The 21,753-nt window shown below is 50.7% G+C and overlaps 2 protein-coding genes across 5 annotated transcripts; both read right to left on the bottom strand.

Annotated features, from left to right (window-relative positions):
- Positions 1–55: 55 nt before the first annotated feature.
- Positions 56–9,131, bottom strand: LOC308184019 (exendin-3-like). Of its 4 annotated transcripts, none has more exons than XM_080570689.1 (5): positions 5,731–9,131; positions 5,071–5,179; positions 4,148–4,303; positions 3,649–3,720; positions 56–3,209 (listed from the first exon to the last, which is right to left on the bottom strand). In XM_080570689.1, the coding sequence occupies exons 2-5, from the start codon at positions 5,169–5,171 to the stop codon at positions 3,200–3,202; spliced, it is 339 nt and encodes a 112-aa protein (XP_080426815.1). In that variant the 5' UTR covers positions 5,172–5,179; positions 5,731–9,131; the 3' UTR covers positions 56–3,199. The 4 variants fall into 4 exon arrangements, with proteins under 4 accessions (XP_080426815.1, XP_080426818.1, XP_080426817.1 ...); XM_080570692.1 differs by having other exon boundaries at positions 3,649–3,717; XM_080570691.1 differs by having other exon boundaries at positions 4,148–4,300.
- Positions 9,132–16,531: 7,400 nt separating this feature from the next.
- AQP5 (aquaporin 5) lies at positions 16,532–20,505 on the bottom strand. The gene is made up of 4 exons (XM_080570687.1): positions 19,862–20,505; positions 18,255–18,419; positions 17,909–17,992; positions 16,532–17,350 (listed from the first exon to the last, which is right to left on the bottom strand). The coding sequence occupies exons 1-4, from the start codon at positions 20,222–20,224 to the stop codon at positions 17,165–17,167; spliced, it is 798 nt and encodes a 265-aa protein (XP_080426813.1). The 5' UTR covers positions 20,225–20,505; the 3' UTR covers positions 16,532–17,164.
- Positions 20,506–21,753: the final 1,248 nt, after the last annotated feature.

Genomic DNA, 21,753 nt, shown 5'->3' with positions numbered 1-21,753 from the left:
TTATGTCTCTTACTGGTACGAGAGGGATGCCCTCCATGGCAGGGAGCACGGAAATCACCTGAGCAGCTGGGCTAAGGCTTAGGAAAAGGATTTGCTCCAGTTTTACATCTTTTTTTTGCTTTGGTTCTGTCATCAGCCTGGAGGCTGCAGCACCCACCCAGCAAAAGGCAGAAATGCCACCTTCTTGTCCCCTGGCTGTAAATTCATATGAGGGAGCTCTTAAAATCCAGTACTTCAAATACACTGTATGGTCGTGGGAGCAGCCAGCCTCATCTGCTTTCCTCCCTTTTACATCCCCAGGGCTCTCTTTTTTGCCCCATCCTTGTAAAGAGCCTTTTCCTTCACAGGGCAGGACGAAGCAGGAGGGAAGTGGGAAGATGCCTTTTCCTTTTTGCTCTCCCTGCTGCCTTGCAGGGAAATGCTGTTGAGCAGGGATGGTGCCTGTGCTCTCTTTGTCTTGTTGGGCTGTGGTGACACCCCAGGCATGTGCACTCAAGTCAAGGCCCCTTGTGGGGCCACGGAGCCTGGAAAGAGAGGAGAACCCAGGAGGAAAAAAAAAATAGAGTGGTCCCATCCCTATCCAAACTGGCTCCAGGCTCTCGGTGCCACGAGCTCAGTGCACAAGCGCTGCTGCCACCACCTTGTCCGATGGGACGGCTCTGCGGGGTCTTTCTGTGCATTGCACAAATCCCAAGCACCAACGGCACATTGGTGCTCCTTGGAGGAAAGAATTCCTCTCTAAGGATGCCAGTGGTACATCTGAAAGCGGGGCAAAAGATTGTGGATTTGGTTTTGCAGGCTGTGTTTTGATGTCTGCCAGCATGGCACGGTGGCTGACGGAGGGAGAGAACTGGTTTAGTTCTTGAAGGGGAAAATAAAATAAGCTTGGAGGAAGGAAAAGGTGCAACACTTGGCTTTTCACCGAGCTGCTTGCATGAAAGCCGGTGCCTGCTCCTCTGCAATACCCATGCACGTCCCAGCCCCGCTGCCTTCCTGCGCCCCTCGGGCTCTGCTTGCTGCTTGCCAGCAGCCCCCAACAAGGAATTGTTGCCCCTTGAGCTTCGGGACAATCGCTTTCTTTCTGTCTGCCTCTATTTAAAGAGAAGAGAGCCGGTCCCTCCTGTGGTCCAGGGACCAGGGCCAGAGGCTGGGATTGTTTTCCACACGCGCTCGGTTTCCTGCAGCTGGCAGCGCTCCCTCGGAGAGCAAGAAAGAAACCAGCCCGAAGGCGAGCGGGGCTGCTTTTCCGCGAGAGCGGGCTCACTCGGGGTCTGCATTGCCAATGGCCTCAGGGGTGCTGGAAAATTCTGGTGGTTCCTTATTTAAAAAGCAAGCCAGGCTTCCTCAGCGTGCCGTAGCATGGGGTGCATGATCATCTTCTGGATTTCAACCTTTTTTTTTTTTTTTCCCTATTTACAGGGTTAGTCTTTTTCTTTCTTTCTTTTTATTTTTTTATATATATATTTTTAAATGAAAGATGAGGTCTCATTAATAATGAAATTGCAACCACCCCTGGGGCCTGCTGCATGTCCCAGCACTGCTTCTGCCTCTCCCATCTATGCGCCATCAGTCTGTGGATTACTCCATATTTTGGGAGGATTTAATAATTCCATGTGCAGAGAAAAATTGGAGGGGGTGGGGAGAACCCTTCCAAAGGTATTCCAGGAGTTGCTTTAGGTTTAAAAAAAAGAAGTCCTTGACATGACCCATGATGTTTTGGTTGGCAGCAAACCCCGTTCCCCTTGATGCAGAAAGGGTGCTGGGTGTTATCCTCATTTTTGGTGCCTTAAAACAGCTCCCCAGGGTGATGTGCGAGAGCTGCTTTTTTACAGGATGATGCTTTAAAAGCACCCAGGGGTGCGAGGAGGAGGAAGGCTTGCCAAGCCAGCAATGCAAAAAGCAGAGCTCTGACCTCCCGTGGGCCCTTGTGAAAAAATTTCCCAAAATAAAATGCATGGAAAGCTCTCAGTGAAGCTGGGGGGGGGGAACAAAGGTAATAAATAAGATGCTGACTCTTTTTTTTTTTTCCCTCCTAGTATATTCTTCCTCCTGGCATGCTACATGTAGAAATAGAGAAATTATTTTTGTTTCAGAGAAACTGAAATATATTTATTTTGTTGTAAGAGATGATCTAGTTTGGAAATGCTCAGTGTTGTAAATAAAACGGGGAGGAAAAGAAAATATCTGACTAAATCTGTGTTATTTGCCAGTTCAAAGTTTTGATATTTTTTTTTTAGAATTTGATTTATATATGGCTTATTCTGTGCAACTCGAACACCATTAATCTGTGTCGCTGTCTCGTGGTTCCTGTCTGCAAATCGTGGCTGTCGATTGACGTGTTTCACCCGTCACAGCACTGTTTGCCTTGGGTTTTCTGTTGCTCATTGAACATAATGGGAAAATAATCCAATAAAAGTCTCGTTTGTCTCACTGTGCCACTCCCGTGTCTTTTGAAGGGCTGTGTTGCTGACAGAGAGGAATTGGAGCTGTTTTTTGGAGATTTTTACAGGTGTTTTGGAGGTGATGGGGGAGTGAGCAGTGCTGATTTTAGGGAAATTTGTGTCCCTTGGGGCTTGGGTCAGGAACCAGCTGATTGGGGAAAGATTTGAAATTAAATAATTTTTTTTTTTTTGAGCAAAGTCACTTATGTCCCTTGATATGTAGCAAAAAACAAGCAGTTTCTTCTCCTTGGGAGGATTTTTTTTGTACCATTTTCCATAGAAATGGAGCAGAAGGGTTCCAGTTGTCTTTCATATAGTCATTTATTTATTTTTGTGTCCTACAACACCCCATCTGACACAGGTCTGTGCAGGATGGGCTCCTCATGGGGTCAGGCAGGTGCATCCTGTTTGCTCTTTTACCTAAATCTCAAAGAACTTGGAGAAAAATGGGAAAACCTGAGCTGAACTGAGGCTCGGAGCCTGGTTGCCCCAAAGCCCCCCAGCCAGTAGTGTGTGGGATCCCCCTGGGCTGCTTGAATGGGCTGGAGACATCAGGAGACAGTTTTAGCAAGGGTTTTATTACAATCTGGGGAAAGCTGCAGGATCTGCAGTGCTTCAGGAAGAGGTACAGAGAATACACAGGTGGGGAAGAGGTTGGAAGGGAAAGCTGAGCGGCAGCGTTGGTGTGTGCAGACTCTCAGGAGGCAGGTGGGAAACGAAGCACAGGCTGGCGCTGCTGGGAAGCCTTGGTTTGCCACTTAATTGTACCTTTTAAAAAGGGGAAAGAAGCAATGAACATCAAAGACCTTCACAAAATAGAAACTCCCCCAAATGAGTTTATGAACATTGAAAAAAGTTGGCAATTTTCTCATTTGGCAAAGGACCACTTTGCTCTGGCGAACTGTTTATAATATCCCCTACAAATGCAGATGATGATCCCCCCATATTAAATCAGAAATGAAGCAAAAATGTCAGAACAAAGCACGGTGAGAACAAAACTGCCTCTGCCTGTCATGGACTTTTTAATTCCGTGCCCAAAACAGCTTCACTTTCCTTATTTATTACATGGAAATGCCAGAAAATCCACGTGAGACAGCAAAAAGGAGAGGTAGGTTCAGGAAGTGGCGCTTTGCTGCCTTTGCCCCAAACCCATCTGATTTATGGATATAGTTTGAAATTACTTTTTATGTGGTTTGAGATGACTTACGCTGCTGGCAGGACAGTGGCTGGGAAGGGGATGCTGGGGGGGTCTTCCTTCAGGTACCTCTTTGTGGAGCTGCTGAAAATAAGACACCACTGCGGTACCTGCTGCAGACATTGCCCTAAGCCGCCCCACGTGGGCTCGAGGGTAGGCAGCACTGTGGTCAGTGCCTCGCCTGCCCCATGGCACGTGGCCAAAGCCAACAAGGATGTTTTCAATAAGAATGTGCTGGGGATGATTTCATAATGTGCTTTTTTTCCTTTGGATATGTGATGAATGAGGGTACATAGCCAGAAACCCAACAGTATCCAATGTGGCCAATGTTTTTTCAGGTTTCAAGCATTTTGAAGACTTTTTTTTTTTTTTCCTTTCAGAAGGCAAAATTTAAAATATGGACATCTGCAGGAATGTCAAGAGTCAATGTAGAAAACATCTAACACTGTGTTATCAGTTTGCATCAGGAAGGGTATTTCCCAGCGCCATCCCGCTCCCCCGGCCCCTCTACCTGTAACGCTTGGTATTGATGAGCCAGTGCACGAAGTCCTTGGCCTTCATCTTGTCCAGGTAGCGAGTGAAGTCGCTGGTGAAGGTGCCTTCTGAGTGCCGCTTGATGTTGGACGCGAAGCTGCGGGCGCTCTGGGATTTGTACGAGTGCCATCTGCTTGGGAGGGAAGGATGGGGGAAAGATGGGCGAAAACACAGGGTTTGATGCATATAAAATAGCAGGGCTCCTGTGCCCTCTCTGTGCAGGGGCTAAAAAATAGTATAATAGGTATGTGGAGCATTCTTCAGAAAAACTGTAATAATGTATAAAAATCATGGGGTCTGGCAAGCCTGGCCAGCGTTGTCCCTTAAATTCGATATATGTAGTATCTTATCCTGTACCTTGCTTGGCTGCATGCAAATGGGGTGCCGATGGAAGCGTTCCAAAAATTTGCCCAGGAAGAAGGACCCCAAAGGAAACAGTGGAACCCAGGGTGGAGGTGGGCTCAGCACCGTGCCCACAGCATCGCCGCATCCTGGGTCTGCCCCTGTGTCTCTGCAGGCAGCAGAGATCTCTCTGCTCCTTGCAATGTCCAGCAAATCTGCTCTAGCTAATAGCTCCTGACACAAGCTGCCTTCAGCCTTCGGGGGCCCAATGCCCCCTATAAGTGGGGAGGAAAGCAGCAGTCAGGCTTGCTCCCTGTGCTGCCGACACAAGCCCTGGGTCTGGGCACTGTGAAATCTCTGGGGGACGTGGCAATGTCCCTGCGTGGGCTGGCAGAGCACTAGGAGGGAGCTTGTCCAGACAAATATGAAAGGATCAGGCACATTTTAATTGCAAGGCTGCCCCTGAGCCGGGAACGCTCGTGTCTCAGCCGGCAGCAGAGCTGAGCTGCTCCGACAGCTGCTGTCTGCGCCCTTGGCCACCTCCACTGATGTCCGTACCTGGATGCATTGGCCAGGTCCTTGAGACCCATCTGCCACCCTGCCGGGATCAGCACAGCAAACACCAGCCCAGAGAGGTACAGCCAGCGGATGATCTTCATTTGCCTTCCTGGAAGTCAAGATAGAGAAGTCTTGGGTTGCAATTACCTTTGATCCCCCCCCCCAAATCCTTGCAGCATAGCAGGAGGTGGATGCAGCACGACACAGCCTCCTTTCCAGGTGTGTCAGCAACATTTTGGTGGGTGCATGTGGAAACCACATCGTTATCTATCTGCACGTACGGTGTTGCCCAGTCATAGGCACACAGCCGCAGGAATGGGTTTGTGTAACCCAAAGACATCGTTCATCGCAATAAACTTTGCCGCGAGCCTCCCCTTTCTATCCAGGAGCAATATTTCTACCTCACACATATCACCGCAATATTGCAGAACTTTCCTGACCATTATCTGCTCAGAAAAGCTGCTTTCAGAAGAGTTGGCTAATTAGAGTTTTACATTTCCTATCTTGGCTGGATGGCTTAGCAGTTAAAGGAGTAAAATGCTACCCCCCCGCCCCTTGTTTGCAGAAAATTAGGCTTTTGGTTTATCATCAAGCACTTTCCTTACTCTGCTTTAATTTCTTTGTAGATTGGTAGTAAAGAAGGGAGGGAAAGGCACTTACCTTCTGCAGGGACAACCGTTCCCCTAAAAGCAAGATCCTATTTTCCTCCTTCAAGCTGGATGTGGCTAAACTCTACTCCTTACTGGTGCTTTTAAGCTTGTTAGCAGGATGCTAAAAGCTGACAGGTAGGTCATCGGTACTCCTCTTTTTAGTTGGATGGGTCATTATGAATCATTACAGGATTTTTTAAGAGGGGCTGTTGCAAAAATATAGTTGTTGCCATATTTTTCAGCTTACGCCTTTAGGGAGGAGGTGGATTTTTTGTCATTGCTCTTTCTCTTATCTTTTTTTTTTTTTTTTTCCGCTGCTTGGACCACAGGAGTGACCCATCGGTTTCCTCCTTTCAGGTGAGCTGGCCCCCTCACTGCCACAACACATCTTGCACGGAGAGATGGTTTCTGTGCCTGCAGGGCTGCCCTTCCAAACACCTTTGGTGTGAGTTAAGAACATAAAGAAAAGAAAAAAAAAGCACACAAGCACTTGCTACTGTCTTCTGCACGGTAAAATTCAGGCTTACAGCTCAAGACGGACAGACACCACTTTCCAACCAAGCCTAGTTTTGCCCTCTGGGGTTAAATCTGAATTGGGGATCAGTGTCATTTCATCAGTTTGGGGGTGACTGGAAGCTGCATGGGCAGCTGTGGATCTGGGTCAGTGTTTTATCCCATGGGACATCCAGGCTCAGACCAGAAATGGGGAACATCTGCAACTCGTCAGGCCAAGGACAATAGTTTTGCAGGGGTGTCTCCTGGGAACTGGGCTCATCCCTTTTAAATCCCCAATTCCAGCCATAGAAATAAAGCTGGAGAACAGCAGAAGTGATGGCAACCCTAAAGAACTGGAGCTGGTCCTGGAAGAGAGGCGTGCTTGGTGCTGACAGCTCCCTACGGACACAGAGCAAAGCCCTGAGCTCCCTGGGGATGCCAGGAGGTTGGACGAGGTTTTTAGGGCTGCTCGACCGGAGAATTGATGGCAGACTGCAATTCTGCGTGGTTTGGAGACACTGGGGGAGCTCTTGGCATAAGAGATTCTACAGTTCAGTGCTTGGGGGGCCAAATACACACTTCTTACAGGTTTACAGTCAATGGGCAGAGACCAGCAAGCCTTAAGGAAGCAGGGCCATGTTTTTTCCCTTGCCCAACAGCAGCTACCAGAAGATATGAGGACTCTGATCCGTGATTTCTCCACCATTTGCTGTCCTTTCCTCCTGGGACCTTTCTTCTCGTGGTTGGGTAATTATTATTACTCTACCAAAGAAATTTCTGTAATTATTGTCACTTCCAAAATGCGACTGGTGTTCAGGGGACACTCATCTTGAAGAGCCTTTTAATTAGGGCCAGCAATGGCCTCATGAGAAAGCCTGACATCAGAGGAGGAAGGTAGGAGATTAATTAGCTCAACCTTCAGAGGAGAGGTCCAGATCTCCCACCCATCACTTGGACGGAATATTTATTAACACTACCAAATTAGCTCCTGGTGACACTGTTTGTGATGTCCCCCTGGCCTGGAAGGCACACGAACTCTCTGCAGCAGCGCAGGGCTCGGGAGAAAGGAAATTCAGCTCAGCCAGGGCAATGCTTCTGTGCTGCTTCTCACTTTCCTTAATAGTGGCTCCCAGTGTCAGAGTGGGATGGGGAAGTGTCCTATGAGACTCCTCCACTACCCGGGGTGATTTTCACCGGCCCTTTGGGATGTGACAGTCTTCCCTTTCCGAGTGTCTTCTTCACACCCGGGCTGAGCAGCTGGTGGCTCTCCCATGCTGGGGGATGGCACTGTGAGAGCTTGGACCTGTGCTTCCAAGGTGCATGCACAGATCTGTATTTTGTCCTGTTTTAGGGCTCGGAGAGGTTTTTATGGGCAGCAGGTGGCAGCCTTTGTCTGCCTGCCCTTTGCCTGTCCTTCCTCTGCCTTGCTGCTTCCTCCCCATTGCTTAGTGGATCCCAGAGCACTCAGTCTGTCCTACTTGGTGCACCTTCCCTGCAAGGACTGAAGTGATGGGAAAACTCCTGGACCATGCTCCATGTTCCCGTTTTGCCAGTGGTTAGATAAATTCATCCACACTCCATTCATCCTCTGATAAAGGACATTTCCCTGTTAGGTCCAGGTGTGTGACCAGTCTGCCCTCCTGCCTCCAGCTTTGGTATCTGCAAGCACCGGGAGAGGCAAGAGTTGCCAGTCTGGTTTGATGGTGGCAGTGCGACGTGGCCTTCCAGGCCTTCCACAATCAGGCTGGAAAAAAGATACATTGAGGTTTAAACCTGTCCTTAAAATACAGCGAAGACCTGCAGAGCCTCATGCTGTCACCAGCCAGCTCCTGCCCTGGGGCTCGGTTTCCCTGCCTGGAGCAGTGGGGTCGTGATGGCATCCCCTGCTGCCCCCCTGCACAAGCTTGAAGGCACCTTAGACACAACAAACTACTCTGATACTCCCACCCTGTAGCTGCAGGCACAATCAAACCAAGTGATGGTTAGTTTTGAAGGGATTTACTGTGATTAAGAAGGAATAAAGGCTTTGACTTCACCTTCCTGGATCCTCTGCAAAGAGCCCTGTCATATTCCACAGCTTTGCAGGGTGCATTTCGGGTCCCACCCTGCTCCGGAGAGCAGGGGATGGGAAACCAACCCCCTGTGCACACCTCCCAGCCCCGCGACACAGAGCCCAGCGCCCCATGAATCAGCTCCTTGCGGTCTCACTGTCCCCATGGCTGGAGTTGCTGGTGGCCTTCTCCCTCACCGGTCACAATTAAATGCAATCTTATACCTGTGTGTCAGAGCTTGCTACTGCCAAGGCATAACTGAGCAAAGAAAGACCTTCTTGGGTCAGTGGTTTCACCTGAAACATCTCCTTCAGGGTGACGCTGAGTGCACGGTTTCAGTTTCAGCCTCTTTTGGACTTTTTCCTGTGTTTTCCTTCACAGGTATTCTTTAACAGCAAAAGAAGGTCCATAAAAAAAGATACTCTGTGTTCCCAGAGAGGTTTTTTGGCAGCTCCTCAGGATCCTGGCCATTGGGTGCCATGGCCAAGGGCAAGCTTCCCATATTGGAAACTAAGGGGGGATTGCTGGCAAAACACATCAGGGCCATTGGGGAGCTGACATTTGGGACTGGGACACCCTGTGGGTGTCCCACAGTGGTGACACTTCCCGTTCGAGTGTCCCTGCTCCTTCTCATCAGAGGGAGGTGCTGGTCATTGGGGACCATGTGAAGCCCAGGTCAGAGGCTTTGGCTGAAAACCCAGCAATCAGCAGGAGGAGCAGGATGCAGGACACTGGGCTGAGCCCTCGCTGCCGCTAAATCCCGGTGCTCAGCCCCTCCAAGGCCTTCAGCCTGCCAGCCTGGTGGCTCCCCTGCTCTCTGCAGGCCCTCAGCATGATGCTCTGCAGTGAAACGATGCTCTTCAGCGACAGGTGGGTGCTTCCCTCTTGCTTTTGGAGGAAAGAGATTGTAGTCAGCTGTGCTAATAGGTTGTGGAGAGCAGGCTTGGTCCCTCAGGGCACCCTGGCCCAGCACCAAGCGGTTGCTGCTTCGTTCTGGGGCCCCACGGGAGCTGAACTGGGGCAGTTCTGGGCAGGCAAAATCCTGAGTGTATGGGGAGATGCCCACGGGACTGGGTGCTCCTGTGGCTGTAAAAAGGTTTGGCTCGCTGCCTCGGTGGTTATGTGCCTGCAGCCTGCCAAAATCCCAATTTAGGCCTGGGGATTCTTATTTAATTCCACTTCATTATCTGAGACAGAGATGGTGGTTAATGGCTTTGATATGCGGAAAACTTTGACAAGTTTTTCTTATCTGCTTTCTGGTTTTGCCTGTAACATTATCAAAATCTTACATAAACTAACGAGACAAATTTACCTTTGTGCATGGGCTAAAAAGTCCTCAGTGGAGCCTGGAACACATGTGGTAGAGGTTTTAATTTCACCCTCTTGGTCTCTATGGGCCCCTAACAGGCTTCTGTGAGATTAAATAACCCTTGTGTCTTTAGATTTGCAAAAATCTTGCCTACCAGAGACCTCCTTTGGCTGTTTGCAGTGGCTTTTAGTTTGGCAGCCATCTCTGGTAACCAGCTGATGAAACCCGATCTTGCCATAAATCAAAACTTCTTTGCATTCAAATGCAACAATTAACTCTGGGTGTGTAGGTGCAATTAGATGACAAATTATGCCTCAAGATTCACTTGCTTGTTTAGATAGGGAAGCTGTGTTTGCTCAGCCGGGGATGTTTGGCTATGTCTTTCAATGTACCCCAGGGGACACAGAGTGATAAACTCCGGGAGTTGCAGCCTGCTCCAGCTGCAGAATTCAGACCCTTTGGCCTCAGCTCCTTGCCCCAGAGATTGAAGTTTTGTGTGCTTGCTTGCACCAAGTGTCAATGCTGTTCTCAAATAACCCACCTGAGCCCTTCTTTCTCCATGATGTTAGTGCAAAATTTATTCTTGCTATGCTCAAGCCTTGCACAGGAGGATTTGAGTCCCTCTGAAGGGATACAGTGGTAGCCTTCAGACCTGCAGCTCCCATGCCTATGTAGAAACCCTCTTAGCAATCGTGGGTAGCTCTTCTGGCTAATTTGGTCTATTGGAGACAGCAAGGCTGATGCTAAATAGATGTTACACATGCTGAAGCCCAGCAGCTACTTGGCTGCTGGATGTTTGCTCCTGGTGATGTTGGTGCCAAGGGAAGTCTCATTCACAGGCAGTCCTTGAGCTTGCCTTGATGTGGGTGGGTGAGCTCTGCGGTGGGGAAGAGCCTTATTAATTAATGCAAACCACGTTGCTGTGCTTGAACCGAAGTTTGCCGTGCTGAGATGCGGTGGTTGCTGGAGCAAAGATGCAATCTTAGATGCATTGTTCTTTCCACGTAAAGGAGTATTTGGGAGCTGGGTGGTACAGAAGGGTTGAGCACGGGGATGCTGTCTGCAGAGAGGGGGAGCTGAGCTGTGCTGTTAGTGTGGTTCAGCTGTGGCTTTTAGCTCAAAATCCAAAGCAAAATCATAAAACAGACAATGGGGCAAAACCAAGGACAAAGACATATGGAAAACAAGCCTGCTGATGTCACTAGTGTTAATAGGTGCATATTTACACACCACACTTAAAAGGGAGCCTTTAACTGCTGATTAACTGTTCTTACAGGATTTCTTTATGAAACACCCGACAAATATTTTTTTATGCCCTTGGAACAAAGCGAGCTGATAGCATTTATATCCCTTTCCCCTCTGATGGCAATTAGTGCTGATTAAAGATACCATAATTCATATGAACTCTGAGCTTTACATGGGGAGAGCAGTGGCTGTTGGTGTGGGAAAGCAATCGGCAGTTTGGATAATTGGATTAAAAAGTAATGACTTCTAAAAAAGCCGAGAAAAGGCTGGTTTGCTCCAGCTGACATTGCTTTGGTAGGAAAAGGGCTGCTCTGCCACCAAATTAATACAGCTCTAGGGACAGGGGAAAAATCCCAGCTGTTAAAAACTGAAAGAATTGTTGGGGAAGGGGAGTTGACTTGTTTTATTTATGGCCTTTTTAAAAGGCAAATTGTGTAGGATGTTTTGAGTTTGTTCTCATCCATTTTTTTTTTTTTTCGAGTCTGCACAAGAGGGCATTATACAAACCTGCAGCTGCACCTTGCTTGTGGGCAAAAGAGCTCTTGCTGGCTTGCCAAATAGGATTAATGTCAAGCCAGCAGAGAAGGGTCTATATCCTGGAGGACACATGCCAGAAGCTTTATTTGGTTTGTTAGTGGTTATTTTTTGGGGTGGTTTCTGAGCTGAGCTGGTTCCCAGCCCTCATATGCAGCTCTGCAGTTTTGCTACATGAGAAGGGTCCTTGAGGACTCATCCCTTGTTCCTGCGCCATCCCAAAGCTCTGTGCTGGTTGTAGGCTGAGACCAGGCACTGATGTTGGGAACCTTTTGCTTTGCAGTAAAACAGCCCAAATCCTGAGCATGCATCTCCCCTGGACAGGAGCTTGGACACTGCAGAGGCCTCCAAGGGGCTGTGGTTTAACAAAGATGTGTTTAATTCCCTCCTTATTTGCTAAGTCCTTGCATCCTCATTGCTCACAACGGCTGTGCCTGGGAAACCCTCCTAGCTCTGGAGCTGACCTTTCCCAACAAAGCGCCTTTGTCAGGCAGCCCTCTGGGCTGCAGGCTTTTTTATTTTCCCTTCTTTACTTTATTACTCTTTATTTTAATGTCACCACCACCCAGATACACAAGGACCTATTATATGAACGGTGGCTGGACTTTGCTTGTTTGCAAGAGGGAGATTAGGAACAAATGGGCAGCGGTGGGTTGTATCCTGGAAAGCGGAGGCCAAAGGTTTGAGTAAGAGGAAGCTTGGCAGTGGAAAGGCAGCACTGATCCAGCCGGCACTGAGCCTGTGCTCTCCGCATGCCGGGGTGAGGAAGCCTTGTTTTCACATGGGGTACCCTGCCTGTGCTTTGGGGTGGAAGCAAGAGGGTTTTTCCATGGGGTGCACCTGTTTTGGTGAGGGTTTCCATGTCCTCTTTCTCTTTTCCATGGTGCATCCCAGCAGAGGGCAGCAGGAGGTGCCCTGGGCACCCATTGCTCTCCCATGGGTGCTGCTTCAGAGCACCTGTGCCTGGTGCTGGGGTGAGCTGAGCCCCATCCCTTACAGGTCCCCCACCTTCGGGCACCTGCTAATAGCTTTGAGCTCTGCTGGGCTTTGAAGAGGCAGTTTGGGGCTGTAAGAGGGTGCTGGTGGGAACTGAGACACCGTGAAGCTCTTTTTGGATCCTGCCTGGTCTCTGGATGTCTCTTCCTAATCTTTTCTTTAATTACATGCTTTCTCAGGTGGCAGTGCTCATCTTTTCCTGTATTTCCAGTAATAGTGCAGCATCTTCCTTGTTCTGGCCGTTCACCCGTTGGGATTTTGTGTGCTGCAGATTTGCTGGAAGCAGCAAGGGCCAAGCAGGGCTCTGATGGCTTCACATGCACCAGAGCCTGACCCAACGTGCTCATTCAGTGCTGGTCAACCCCAAACCATCCCTGATAAGTGCCCAGCAACCAAAATACAAATTATGGCACCTGGTATTCAGGCGGAGGCTGCTTTACCGAGCCAGGGTGATGCCTGTTGACAACAGGAAGGGTGGCTGTCTGCCCCTGACGTCTATGTGAGCTGTTTCCTGGCTCGTACCGAAATGGCGCTGCAGCGGCTGTAGGCTGGGCAGAGGCTGAGTAGGAGGGGGAGGACTTGGAGCTTGTGCTTAAGAGGAGATGGGTGCTGGCACAAGCTGTGCCATGACTAATGCCAGTACCCATGCTAGCCTTTGCCACGTCTCTGTGCAGAGAGCTCACCTTTACCAGTGGTGTTCCTGCACATCAGCCTCATGTGATGCACTGGAAACTTCTCTTTGTTTTGATTTATTTGCAAACCTTGGGCATCTCCTCATGCAGAGCCATGCACAGAGAGAGGATGTCTCGTTGATGGCTTTTTGGTGGCTCATGGAGATCCGGAATTGGCTCCTGGATGCTTGGTGCTCTGGAGCAAAGTGGTAGCAATCCTCCTGGAGGGGACATCTGCCGTCCCTTGCCACACGGACCTGCTGGTGTCACTCTGTTGTAATACTGCTCCACTGTGCTGTGCCATTCTGTGCATTGTTATTCTGGATTTTTCATCTGCCATCCTCTTTTCAACAAGCAGGATTGGGCACTTGTTCTTTTTTGTTGTTGTTTGTTTTGTTTTCTCCAGGTGAAAAATAGCCTCGTGCTTTCTGTGTGAAATCAGAAACTGCAGCTTTAAGCAAAGCATCTAGAATTGCAAAATAGTCCACCCTGCTACCAGTCCAGAAGGGATACACTCTCAATTAACAATACATTTTAACCCTTTTCACTTGGGCAATGTGTTGGAGAGAGCTGGGACTGGCCCCTTGCAGGTGCCTCTCTGCTTCAATCCATTGCAACCCACTGAAGAATTCTGTTTGAGGTATTGCCTCTGGGCCTTGCTTTCTTCAAGCACCTGGTCCCTTCCCTGCCTCTACAACGGCCTGGCAACTTGTGTTTCAGGGACATGAAATGATTCGCAGACAGCTGCTAGAGACCTTCCTTGCATTGACTGAAGGGCCTCTGATGCATATAAACATTTAAGGTTTCTGAGCTGTCACAACATGTGAAAATAGCTGGGTTTTTCCTCCCTGTCAGAAAAAGTCGGAAATCTTGAAAACCGTGTGGTAATTACCTACCAATGGAAAAGATACTCGACTTAAGGATGAGAAACAGCCTGCATAATCTTCTTAGTGCAAAGAAATTGCTTATGGGTATATTCAGGAAATAACTGCATCCACTTCTACCACCACCACTCCCCCCACCCCTCATCTTTAATTACAGCAAATGGCATTGCAAGAACGGCATGCTGAGGTGCTTTAGTGTAACAGTTTTGCCTGACAATAAATGTCCTATATATATATATATTTCTTTTAAAATAGGAAGCACTGATATAGCTCACTTTTTATCACGGTTTTGGATCTGTATGGCTGCAAGGAAATGCAGGCAGTAGTGCAGGTGTATAGCTTAGAAGTATGTGGAGATGCTGTTCCAGAAATTGAAACTCTTGTTTCTCAGTAGAACCCGGGAAAACAAGCATGCCACGCTTGTGACCATGTTCTTGGGTACATACCGCAGCCCAGTATTAGGCACTATAGGTATATCCAGTCTCAAATGTGCAGGGATAGTACCAGCCCTTTCTGCATCTGCTGAAATAAGGTTGTTTCCCACAAAATGGCTATTTTTGCAAAGGGGTATTGAAAACCTGGTGTTCCGTGGTAACAGACCCATCAAAAATGGGGATGAAGAGCTGTGAGCGTTGAGAGGAAAAATCAAAATAAAGAATACCCGTTCTTCATTTGTTTTAAAGCATTTCTGTTCCCATTCATGGGAACAGGCAGGAGGACCTCAGGGTTTCCCAGCTGGGACCAGGGCTTTGCCCTGTGCCCATCCTGGTGAAGGTGAGGTCACGGTGCTTGCAGGATGCATTAAATGCAACCTCTCTGCCCAGATTAAATGCAACAGGGACCACTGGGAAGCCGGGTGTGCAAGGGGCTTGTACGGTGGAGAATGCTGGCGCTCAGCATGGGATGGTGCTGGCATCAGCGGGGTGCTCGCTTGCGTTCACCCCCGGCTTAGCAGAGCCCTCCCCTGCCTATGAACTGGGGAAGGGTCTCAACAGGCGGCGCCCCCCTTCCTGCTGTCCACAGCCCTGTATGGGGCCATCCTGCTTGTGTTTTCTAGCCGTGCCCTGGGCGACTTCTGTGGTGACGCAAAGCTGCTGCTTCAGAATCCTCTGATTCATCCCCGTGGAGGGCTCACACCCAGGCTGGGCTTCTTCTCCCTGTTGTTGATCACACCGGCAGTGCTGGAGCCGAGCCCCCCTGATCCCCTGCCATGGGAAGGTGTGTGGGGTCTGCCAGAGCAGCCGTGTGTCCTTTCTCAGCATAAAGGTGGATGGGGTCAAAAAAGCAAGGAGGAATGCCCAGGGACAGTCCCTGCGTATTCAGGGTCCAGGAGTGCATTTGTAGGATGCGGCTTTTGGGGATGCCAACCTGCTTCTATGGGCACTGGGTGCTTCCCCAGCCCCATGCTGTGCTCTGGGTCACTGCATTTTTGCTTCCTAGCTCTGACACCAATCTGTGTGACCCCAGCTAAGAGCTCTTCCACTTCCTTTTCTCATTCTGCTTGTCAGCTGCCTCTTCTATTGAGAACTTAGGGGTGGCAGAGGAAGACAAGGATCTGCTGCTACCCAGGTTCCTCCAGTGCCCTAGCCTGGATTGCAAAATGTCTTCGGCATGCTCAAACAGCTGACGCTGACCTACAGGTGACCTGTCGGATCACATTTGAGCTGTATCTGGTAGTGGGGAGCACGCAGGCAAGCATCACCTTGGGCATCGGTGCTTGGAGGGAACCTCATCGCTGCAGCATGAGGAGGGGCCGTGCTGGTGGAGCTCTGCACAGGATTTAGGGAGCTGGCAGGAGGGACGGTCAGGACTGTGCCAGCTCAGTGCACCCATGTTGCAGTGAGCCCAGGGTAGCCTGGGTGAGATGCTTTGGCAGAAGGTGGTGGCAGAACTGGAAGAGCAGGGCCACAGCAGAAGGTCAGGGTGAAGGTGTGGGTTTGGCACCTGGGATCGGTGCCACTGGCGAGGGGGCTGGGGAGTGTTGTGGGTCAGTTTTTGAGGGCACCTGTGGAACCTTGTGGGAGAACTGGTATGGCAGAAAGCCGTGCCTGAGTCAAGCCGGCAAAGGAGCATTGCTCTGGGCTCCTCCCAGCTCGCACCCTCCTCGGGAGATGGGCTTCAAAATGCCCTGCGCCTGGGCACCCCCTGCTCTCACCCCACTCCAGCACCAGTACCTGTCCCTCCTTCCCTCTCAGGATTAAGGACTTTATCGCCTTCCAAACCGCCTGCTCATCCCCTTTATCCACAGCAAGATAAGCATAACCAAACCGGGCTTCGGGACGTGCTTTCAGTGTCTGGGTGTCCAAGTCGGCTGCACTGGCGATTCCCCCTTCGGGTCCTGCCCAGGACTGGCTTTCTTCCAGCAGGATCAGTGGGACTAATTTTAAGGTGTCGCCTCTTCTGGCAACCTCTGCTTCATCTCCAGTCCTTGGGAGATGCCCTCAAGGGAAAGCAGCCCTTGATGCCTGCTTCCCCTGTGGCAAATGTGGCCCTAGCCATCTGCTGCTGCAGGATTTTGGGTTCAGCTACCTGCTCTTGCCCTGGATCATTAAGATGGCTTTGCATACAGTTAAATCCATTTTTGCTCCTAAAAATTTGATACCTGAGTGAGATTGCACCCATGATGTGTTTTAAGTTTCCTTTATTCACAATAAATAATACACTATATTACAAATAACTCACACAAAATCAAAAAAAAATTGCATTCTTTCTGCAGCCATGAATAAACAGGACTCACCAGCACCAGCTAATGCATGAAAGAGGATCTATGAGCAGCATGGGTGGGGAGAAAAAGGGGGATTTTGCTGCACCCACCTGCCCAAAGTGGTCATTCTTCTTTGCTGGTGTCTATGTGGTGTTTCCATCCCCTGGGCCACCAAAGGCAGGGCTGAAATCCTGCGTGAGCCTGTGTGGTCTCAGGCATCTCTGAATTGTGCAAATATCACACCTAGAAGGGCATGGATGCAGCCGAGTGGGCGTGAAAGCACAACGGAAGGCTGCCCTGGGCTGAGACTCCTTCGCTGGGCTTAGCTGGCTGCAGTTAGGGTAGGAGAGCTTCTAGCACTCGTGCTCATGTAGAGAGATTATATACACACACTGCAATGTTCTCTTCTTTCTTAGTCATGGATGGCCTTTGAGTTAGAAGACTTTTGCTTAAGAGTCTACTGTAGCTGGATGTGTTCATTCCTGGTTTTGGTGCACACATGAGCCCATGTGTGTGGTGTCCTCCCCTCCTTCTGCTTGTTTTCCCCATCTGCTCCTATGGTGGGGTCAGCTCCATGGACTTCTTCCTCTCCTCTCTCTGCTCTTCCCATTCCTCCTCTGACTCGTAGGTGCCCTTGATGATGGCAACCCTGTCTGACATGTTCATGCAGTAGGGGACGAGGATGTAGAAGTACAGCAGAGCAGCCAAGCAAGCCCCAAGGATGGGCCCAACCCAGAACACCTAGAAAGCAACAGGGGAGAGGGTGAGAGGAGGTCTCAGAGGGTGGTGCACCAGCTGCAGCCACCACACCAGCATCCCCCTGCTGCCCCACGTCTCCCAGCCCCCAGAGAGATGCGAATACCCCTTCCAGTAGATTTCATGGGTTGAAGTCCCCTCAACCTTTGCTTGGTGAAGATGCCAAGCTCTGTGAGTGCAGAGCTCTGATGTGCTGGAGGGCTGGGTATGAGCTTGCAGGCAGTGCTGGGTGAGCGGAAAGCTCAGCTTGGGCTTTTCTGTGTGCTTTATTGACCTCAGGTGATGTCCTAGTTCAATGCTCTCCATTGCATAGGGGGTTATCCTTTTCTCCTTGCACACTTCTGTCTCATGGGGCTAACCTGCTCCCTTCTCCCTGTGTTTTGGGGGAACAACCTCCTTCCTGTTGACTCTGCAGGTCCAGGATGGGCTCTGAAACTCCCAGTGCTGTATTCCCGTGGGAATTGCTGCCTGTCCCCCTTGTCGCCCGTGTCTGGCCCCGGTGGCTCCCCAGCCAGCCCATCCCAGCATGTAGCTGATGCTCACCCAGTGTGCGGAGCTGAACCTCCTCACAATGACTGCGGGTCCAAAGGACCTGGCTGGGTTCATGGAGCAGCCGGTGAAGTAGATCTGTTGGTGAGGAAAGGAGACCGGGTTAGCGGGTGTCATGTTGCTTAGGGAATACGAGCAGCTTTGCAGAACTGGGGCCTGAAATGGCTGAAGTGGCCCTTGAAGCTGTTTCTCTCGCAGGGAGGAAGGGATCCATGCATCACGGACAAGCCCCTCTTGCTTCTTCTAATGTACGCCCCTCTGGGACCGACCATGCGAGACCATTCTGGGGAGCCCCATCCTGGTGGCAGCGCCTGCCCTGTCCTCCTGCCTGGACACTCACCCCCACCAAGTGGCCGACAGCAACGGAGAGGCCGATGGACAGCGCTGGGGAGCCCACGTTGCCGTTCCTCCGGTTGTCTGTGGACGCGAAGATGCACACAGCCAGCTGGAAGGTGAGGATGATCTCCACCACAAGGGCCTGGCCTGGGGTTGTGTTGTTGTTGAGCTGTGAACCGTAAAGAATGGCAATAATTAACCGTCCACGGGGCTTGGCATTGTTGGGAGGGCTTTTTCTGGTGGATTTGGGATGGCAGAGCCATGCATGTGAAGCCCCAAGCAGATCTGCCCATGCCCAGAGAGCAGGGTATGGAGCTTCCTGCTGCTCAGGCTCACTGCGCCTTTCTCTACAAAAGAAGAAATTCTTTCTCTCTGTTTAATTCCCCAAAGTCTTCTCCCCCCCACCACCTCGAGCCCCTTCTTTCTTTTGACAATCCACATCTCTCTCCTCATTTGCCTCTCACTGCAGCACTCAGAGCTTTTCCACCTGCACACTTTGTCCCTTTTTTCCTGCATTACTCTCCCCTTTGCTTGCTGCAAGCCATTTTATCCTGACTCTTCCCCTCCTCTGCTTTGTGGAGCACCTCCCCAGGAGGCTGGGGAGCAGCCACTGCAGAGGGGAATGGGAGGAAGGGCGCAGGCTGGGGAGGACGACAGGGCACGTCATGGGGGGTAAGCCGGGCTGTTGCTGTGCCAGGGCCTCTGTGCCAGCCTCTGGGGACTGTGTCAGGTGGACTCAACCTCATCAGGCATGGGAAGGGCAAAGCGACCTACGCTGTGGTGGCTTTTTTTTTTTTTTTTTCTTTTTGCCTCAGGGTGACTGGGGTTTGGGACGTGTAGCATGTGGCAGTAAGATGCCTTGCAGCACCTCATCCTAGCAATCGAACCCTTTGCAACGTGCCTGTGCTGCTCCGAGGGGTCCGGACCTGGGCTCAGGCGAAGCTGTAGCTCCATTGCTCCCATTTCAGCTGCTTTCCCAGCGCTGCCCCGAGGGTTTGAGACGTGCTTCCTGGCCTTGCTGCTCTTGGAGGGTCCTGCCATTTCCCCTCCTCCTCCAAGAGCAGCCCCTGCCCCTCACAGCCCCTCTGTGCCCTCCCAGGCGTTTCTCCTCGTTACACCTTCTCCTGCTCCTCTCCACACCCTCTTTCCATCCACAGCCATTTCCCAGCTCCCCAGTGGGCTTCTGCTGCCCCTGCCCATACTGGTTTGACTGGGCTCTGCTCTCTGCCCTCCCCCTCTGTCTCCCGGTGCAGCTCCTATCCTGACACTAATCTCCAGGTGGAGAGGCTGCAGTCAAGAACATCTCAATGGTGCTGGTGACTCACTGGGGCCCTTAGGATAAAGGAAGCGCTTATTAAAGGAGAAAAACCCACGCCATTCATTACCCCACACAATAAACCTGTCATGTCAATACTCTGCTGGCTACATTGATGTTTGCTCCTATCTTGTTCCCGTCCCTCCGTGCATGCGGGACACTGTGCCAAGACCAGCCATCCATACGGATTTGGCCCTCCGGGTCCGTGCTCGTGCCAGCTGCTCATTTACAAGGGACATAAAGCCTGCATGGGAGGTGAGCATCACGGCGGATCACCTCCAGGTGGGGAGACTTACCGAATTGATGGCCAGGTTGCCGCGGGTGTTGGCTGGTGTCACGCCGTAGAGGATGCCAGCGCCGGCGATGGCCCCAGCCAGCTGGGCGATCACGTAGAAGAACGTCCGGAGGAAGGAGATCTGGTTCCCGACAAAGAAGGCGATGGTCACCGCAGGGTTGATGTGGGCGCCGCTGATGTGGCCGAATGCCTGCACCAGTGTGCCGATGGCCAGGCCAAAGGCCAGCGAGATCTGCAGGATGCTGGGGAGGGCAGACGGCCACTTCAGGGCCGAGCCGAGGCCGATGAAGACGAAGATGAGCGTGGAGATGAACTCGACAAAGACGGATCGAGCAAAGGCCAAGGTTAATATTTCCCTCTTCATAGTGGGAGTGGGTAGAGGGCAGCCAGCAAGGAAGAAAGTTTAGGTTTCCTCTGTCTCCAGGCTTTTCTGTCTGCACCGAGCTGTAGGGCCATACCTATCTATATATGCAACAGCAGCAGGGAGCTGTGTTACAAGGCGGGGGGTGGAGCCAAGGAGTTAGCCAGGCCTCCCAAATTATCATGTGAAACTGGAAAAGTTTCCATCCGAAAATAACTTCGGAGCCTCTTGGTGAACCAGTGACTCAGATATTGGTGGCATTTCTTTCTCCTTCCCTCCGCAAACAAAGAGCCCCTATAGGGTGTCTCCGTGGTCGTTAGATAACGCGATTGCATAACGGCACTGTGCTCCCTCCTCTGCGTTTTTCTTTTACTACCTCCCTCCCGCCAGGTGCTGGGTGCTTTTTTAGCAGAGGTGTTCTTGTTACTCCCGTCCTCCAATTGCCTGTGAAGTGGAGGACACTGTAGCTTTGCTTGGAAAGTCTCATTGATGGTGTCGGGCTGCAGAAGCTCTCCTGGGGCAGGGCTCCGAACTTTGGTTGGCAATTTAGATGGGGTGTCAAAACGTTAAACAAAGTTAAGCACCTGGAGCTGCTCCCAGGCTATTGAGATAGCTCAACGGCAAGAAACGAGTGACTTGCGATCATCCTGGGAGCTGGGCAGGGCTCGGGGGCACTTTGCCAAGCTTGGGTTTCCTCATGGTGTGCAGGTTGAGCCTGAATGGGATGGGGTGGCCCTGATAAAGGGGGGTGACCCCTGGCAAGCCTGGCTCCAAACCCCTTTGCTGCCTTTCTGCTCTGCTGCTCCTTCTGGAGCTCGATAAGCATTGGGTGTGGGTTTTGCCGGTGTTGGGGGTGCTCCGTGCCCATCGCCAGGGAGGGTGCATCCTACCTGTCATCTCGGGCCCCTTTCTTTTTGCTTTTCAAGCTCTTACTCAGTGAGGTCAATGATTTTGCTCTTGGGAATGCCAGCATAAAGCCATAGACTTTGCATGGACACAGGCCATGTTTGCATGTCTTCTTTCATGTTCCCGTGGTGCTGGCCTCCATCCTAAATCTGTCTGGCTGAAAATCCTTGGCTGGCAGTGAGCAGAGGTGGGAGGCTCTCAGTGCTCTGCGGCAGGGAGCTGCTGGGCGCTGAGGTTTTGGGGCGGAAAAAGGCTCTGGTGACACTTAACAATGAATTCTTGATCTCTTTGCAGTTTTGTGCCAGGATTTATATTTGTTTCAAATGGGTTTGGGTGCCAGCTCTGCTCTCCTTGCTAGACTCTAGCTTGGCTGATTGCATATTGCCTTTCTCAAGCAAATCCATTCTCCGTGCCTAGTGCAGTGAGCTCAGGCCAGGATTATCCAAGGCTGCTGTGTGCTTCTGCAGAAGTAGTCACAATCCAATGCTCGGTGAGCAAATCTCTTTGTGTAGGAGAGTGGTAAAATCATTTAAAATCCTCTTTAAATTTAAACTAAAATTAAAAATGTAAAAAGTGCTAAAAAATTGTATTCACTGCTGCCTTCTGCTGGGTGCAGTCAGACTTAC

The sequence above is a fragment of the Anser brachyrhynchus genome (genome assembly GCF_964034855.1).
Source record: "Anser brachyrhynchus genome assembly, chromosome: 29".
In the NCBI taxonomy this organism is placed as follows: Eukaryota; Metazoa; Chordata; class Aves; order Anseriformes; family Anatidae; genus Anser; species Anser brachyrhynchus.
This window is presented reverse-complemented; position numbering and strand designations above follow the sequence as displayed.